The 5,978-nt window shown below is 30.9% G+C and overlaps 1 protein-coding gene across 1 annotated transcript; it reads right to left on the bottom strand.

Moving 5' to 3' along the window:
* Positions 1 to 4,201: 4,201 nt before the first annotated feature.
* LOC120278778 (protein yippee-like At4g27745) lies at positions 4,202 to 5,502 on the bottom strand. The gene is made up of 2 exons (XM_039285508.1): positions 5,260 to 5,502; positions 4,202 to 4,633 (listed from the first exon to the last, which is right to left on the bottom strand). Exons 1-2 carry the CDS (start codon positions 5,350 to 5,352, stop codon positions 4,406 to 4,408), a joined length of 321 nt encoding a protein of 106 aa, XP_039141442.1. The 5' UTR covers positions 5,353 to 5,502; the 3' UTR covers positions 4,202 to 4,405.
* Positions 5,503 to 5,978: the final 476 nt, after the last annotated feature.

Raw genomic sequence — 5,978 nt, 5'->3', positions numbered from 1 at the left:
ATTATTATTATTATTATTATTATTATTAGGGAAAATTGACTATATACCCCTCAAAACCAACAAAATTACATTTTTTTGGCCCAAAACATCATAATTGCATGTACAACCTTGAAAAATAAAATGAATTGCGGATATATCCCTTCAAGGAAATTAAAGATGGTATAAGAATGAAATATCATTTGGGAAAAAAAAAAATTACAATGGATACGGATCTATACAACAAAATGAGTATGGCAGAGGATCTATCACAATTCTACAAATGGGGCATGAATGAAATACCTATATTTTGGAGTGTCACAAGAAAAAACAATAAGATGTTATTCAATGAAATTAGAAAGGAAGAAGATCTCATGAGCATGTTCAATGAATACAAAGACATAAAGAAGTGTCAGATTTATGTAACTTTGAACTTAGAATCAAATGATATGAGAGAAACTCCAAGAAGTGCTTCAAATGGCAACCCTATTGCAACCTACCAAGTGTTGATGCAAATGAGGAAAACATCAATATGGCAAATGAAGAAGATTGTGTTGAAGATACTGTCTTAGCTTTGCAAATTGAAAGTGAGACAAATTATCATTCATCGTATAGTAGTGGCTCAGATATCGAATCATATGTTGATGTACTAAACATCATTTTGTGAACATGTGGAGATGTTGATGTACTAAACATCATGTTGTGAACATGTGGAGATGCTGATATATTTGCAAATATCATGTTGTGAATATGTGGAGATGTTGTGTTTGCAAATATTATTTTGTGAGCATGTGGACTTGTTGATGTATTAGTATCAATTTATGAACATGTAGAGATGTTGATGTATTTGTAAGCTTGTGAACATGTTTATTTGTAAACTTTTTGTGAAGATATTGATGTACTAAAATTCATTTTCTAAATATGTTGATTTTATGATAATTAAGGATGCATTTGTAAATGTGTTATAGGTGATATGTGGATATTGTATATGTAAATGTGTTATTTAAAGGTGCATTCATAATCCAAGTTTTTGTAATGATTAAAATTTGTTTAGATTATTTAGTTAGGTTTGATAAATAAATTCAATAAAACTAAAAATTTAGGGTATATTTTAAAGTGCAAATAATAGTTTTTGAGTTAGAGTTCATATTTGTAAATTAAAAGTAATTTTTAGTTATTTTAAATTTTAGATTTTTAAAGGGGTATTTGTAAATTTACAATGAAAAAGTTTTAAGGGGTATATATGCAAAGGGTATAACGATCATTTTGCATATTTATTACTAGGTAGCTGACAGAATTTTAACCTCAGAGGTATATATACAATTATACATATTATTCGAGTATATATCGTCAGATTATGATTTTATATTCAAGGGTATATATTCAAAATTTTAAAATATATCATTAGTAGTATACATTTTTATCTTATTATATATATATTATTATATATATATATATATATAAATATGTAGGGTACTCGACGTCATCTATAATCCATATGAGCAGGATAATATATATATATATATATATATATGGAAGTTTGTGATGAACCATTGGATTGCAAGATCGTGTCATATTTGAACATCTTGTACTTAAAAATAGTGTCAAGTGGCCTGCTCAGTATCAAGTGTGATGCAAAGAATCAAGTGGGGTGCTCTATGAACGTCTGCATATTACATTTACTGTTACTGATCATCTTATTGCACTCTCATCTTTCTTCTCTCACTTGTTTTGCAATCTGCGGATGTAAATTAAGTTTACCAACACACTTTAAAAATAGAATATTTGCATGAATATCCCCATAAACAAAATAATGACTTCGGGTACAATTGTTTATAAAAATATTTAGCTAGAAAGAAATTCTTGAATGTTTCTAATAAGGATAAAACCTCTTTTGTATTTTGGCTATTATTGTTAAAATTATTCATATACTCATGTCCTCATAAACAACAAAGCACAGTTTAAAATTCTTTGGACACGATCCAAACCAAGCACCGGGTGCCACAGGAGCATGTTTAGCAACTACTTTCCACGGACCTTTTTGGGTGTTGTTTCTTCTTTTATTTCAATAAATGTTGAGGTTTATCGATTTTTTCAACAACAATAACAACAACAACAACAACAACAACAATAATAATAATAATAATAATAATAATAATAATAATAATAATAATAATAATAATAATAATAATAATAATAATAATAATAATAATAATAATAATAATAATAATAACAACAACGACTTATATATTCCCATAAAACCTAAAGATTTGCATATTTACACCCTTTATATGATGCAAATATGCGATTCCCCAATTTCAATAAATGTTGAGGTTTATCGACAACAATAACAACAACAACAACAACAACAATAATAATAATAATAATAATAATAATAATAATAATAATAATAATAATAATAATAACAACGACTTATATATTCCCATAAAACCTAAAGATTTGCATATTTACACCCTTTATATGATGCAAATATGCGATTCCCCAATAATAATTTGACAAAATAAATAGATAAAAGAAATTTATTTATAGAAAATCTAAAAGTATATAATTTTAAATGGAAATTTAAAACTAAAAGTTAACAATGACTAAGTCAGAGAGCAACCCTCACCCAGGCAGACAAATGCACAAAATGTATTTTAGATCAAGAAATATCAGTGTTGATAAACAACATAAAGAAGTAATAATGCAAGCATACGAGTTTTATGGAGGAATTTCAGATAAATAAATAACTAAATAAACAAATAAACATTTTCAATTATCAGCTTGGAAAGTTAAAGCTGGAAGCACACCAACAACCATCTCCAGTCTGATATTTAATAAAATCTTCATGGTCTTCTTGCCAACTTTTCAGTTTTCACCCCAAAAATATTCAATATATCGCAATAGTTTAAGCTATCATAATAAAAGAATGAAAAATCATCTGGCACTGTGATCATCTGTTTCTGTTTTCAGCACATAAAGCATCAAATAACACACAATTTCTGCTAAAAAAAACTAGTTTGGCATTCAAGTTTGAAGCTTCGAAGCGGTTTTCTGAACAACATGAAAGTAGTACAGGGAAAAATTATTTATCAGGCTTTCAAGAGATAATGGACTCGAGTACAATAACATTAACAAAATTATAGTGTCACAATTTGCTGTCTAATATCACATTTTTGCAGAACATTCTGCAGCATTGGTTTCTCAAAGTCCAAAAACATGTTTTTGATGCATCACTATTCGAAACTGTTCAACGATAATGCAGCTACATAGAGTAAAGACAGCCATAACATAGTGACAAGATTAAACCATAAAGTGAAGAATATCACAAGATCACATTACACAACTCCATGCAAATTCATATTCTCTAAGATTATGTAGTAAATGCTTGAGCAATGGAATTGAAGTTTATTTATATAATAGTACTCGATAACCATAACTATAGGCAAAATAAGGACATGAACAACAGAAATTGTGAAGAACGTTCCGTGATACAATCGACACAACATTCTGCGTGGCTACACACTTTTGAGTAGAGAAACAATGCAGCTGTATTACTCAGGTCATCATAAAGACATAAACAAAAGAGAATCCAAAACTATAAGCAATTCCCAATGACCATTAATTGAACAGAGTACAGATGATATGAAACTAGCAATGACATGTTAAACCATAAGCGAGGAATTACTGTAAGCTCCCAATGACACAAAACCACCAACATGCATACTTTTTAGAAGAGCCAAGCACCCTTTACACATGATTTAGATTATAACTAGAAAACATCACAACATGGTGTTTTTCTAGAATAAAAGGAAAGAACATTCCGAAGAGGCTACTCATATGATATGTGATATGTAATATGCTCAATAAGGAAAAATAAATTTTACATAGCGAGCATTCATAACTTCCTCAGAGGGAACAATCCACTTTTGTGCAGAAGTTGCTTCTCATGAAGACATACAGAGTTCTAAAATGAACACATGAAGCACAATGTTTATGTAGTGAATTAAGCAATGTTAAAAACATGATGAGATTCATTGCGCGATCACAGTATGTCAGGAAATACCCATTAAGATTGTCACCTTAGCAATAAGTGAAATTATATAAATATATAACAGAAAATGCAAGAACTAATTCAGATTGAAGCACTAAATCTTTTGGTGCATTCATGCTGAAACAATAAGAAACAGTGGATGCGAAAGCATTATGCACAAAGTTACGCAAATTATCCACAAAGAAATCAACAGCCACCAGAACACAATCTTTATACATGACATGAAGAAAATGAAACCAGCAACAACAGGGACCTTCACGTGATTGCTATATTTACAAGATGAACATTTCAATTAAATTCAATGAAGGTCATGTTGCACAAGAAGGGAACTATAAGCATCCAGAACCTGTTCCAAAACAACATCTGATTCATGGGCTACCAGTTCTCCTTGACAATCTTTGATTTTTCAAATATGAACTTCCCTTCTTTGTACTTCTGTGTCTCCTCATAAGCTTTTTCATACTTCCAACCCAACACCTCCCGGCAATCCTGGCAGTATATGTCCGCAACTGTGTGCAGTCCAGTCATGAGTTGCCTATCTTCCTTTGGCCCGACAACAATGTTCATAGCATGAGAGAACAAAAATGCGCGGCCATTTCTCCCCTAATGCGTTTTAGATTGGCAAATACAAGGCAAGCTCATTCACCGAACATAGTAGTAAAATAACAAAAATAAAACAACACATTATATTTACAAATTTGTTAAATTTACAGAACCAACCTCAAAATCTTCCATCAAATAACACAATTAAACACATTGCTCATCCATTAGAGAGTGCATGAATTCAGGGAAAATGGAGGAAAAGAAAGCAAAACAAAGCAATTGTTTGCAAAGTGAATAAGCAAATGAAAGAAGATGTACTGATAAAAATTTCTTCTCTTCCTTCTCTTCTGCTTCTCTTAATCCAAACAAACCTTAAATTAATCCATCAAACTCTTTCCACATTTCAAAAGACCAAAAAACAACCTAACCAGAGTAAACTATGAACTTTAGATATCAAACACTAAGAAACTTAAATCTTCAAAGCAACTTAAATAAGATAAACTGATAAAAGTTTCCTTCTTTTGCATTCATTCTGCCTGCTTCCTCTCAATCCAAACACCTTGAATTTCATTATATAAACTTCAAATTATTTCACATTACAAAACACCATAAAGTATCTAACCAGATGAAAGCTATAAACTTTAGAGATCAAACAAAAAAGAAAATTCAAGGAAAAGCATCATCACCTGGAAAGCTTTGGAGATGACATCATCGTGAAGGGAGACATGGTTCCTGCAGTTGTAGCAGCTATACAAACGAGGCCCAACCAATTCAGCCATCAGCCACAAACCAAAGCTCCTCCCTTTCTCCTCAACCGCTCCAATCTCTAAACTAAAACCAATCAAACTCCACCAAGATCCGAACTTTCCAATCAAATCAAATAAAACTAGTCCAAATCAATAGAAAACAAACACAAAAATCAATAGATACTCCACCTCCTCCTCCTCCTCCTCCCTTCCCACCTACTAAGAAATCTCAACACAAAGTCACCAACTTCCAAAAACAAGATCTGGAGAACGAGACGCAAAGGCCAATGATTGGGGCAAGGGGGCATCAATCACCAACGCGAAGAATGGATTCAATGGAGAAACAAGTTAAGAAATTAGGGCCAAAAGCAGGCAAGGATTGAAAGAGACAGGGATTGGTTGGTCATGGAGAATGAGTAAAGAAGAAGTAGAAGATTAGAATGTGATCCATTTTTTTACTGAGTAAACTACTTGGTAAGTAATAAAATAAACCAATTTGGAATAATAAAATAATAGATTCGGCAAAAAGTTACAACTTTCTTCTTGAGAACAGTATTTCTTTTATTTAAATAATAATAATTCTTTGCCTTTTTTTTATTTCTCTAATTAAAGAAAAATAAAAAAAAAGAGATGAATGATTAAGACATCGATAATTTTGC

The sequence above is a fragment of the Dioscorea cayenensis genome, chromosome 16, assembly GCF_009730915.1.
Source record: "Dioscorea cayenensis subsp. rotundata cultivar TDr96_F1 chromosome 16, TDr96_F1_v2_PseudoChromosome.rev07_lg8_w22 25.fasta, whole genome shotgun sequence".
NCBI lineage: Eukaryota > Viridiplantae > Streptophyta > Magnoliopsida > Dioscoreales > Dioscoreaceae > Dioscorea > Dioscorea cayenensis.
The sequence above is the reverse complement of the archived record's forward strand: the minus strand, read 5'-3'. Positions and strand labels throughout refer to the sequence as shown.

Excerpts from the sequence above, each read along its gene's own strand:
- LOC120278778 (XM_039285508.1), bottom strand. The coding sequence starts at position 5,352 with ATGGCTGAATTGGTTGGGCCTCGTTTGTATAGCTGCTACAACTGCAGG. Across the intron at positions 4,634-5,259 it reads TCATCTCCAAAGCTTTCCAG|GGGAGAAATGGCCGCGCATT; the intron begins GTGATGATGCTT and ends AAAACGCATTAG.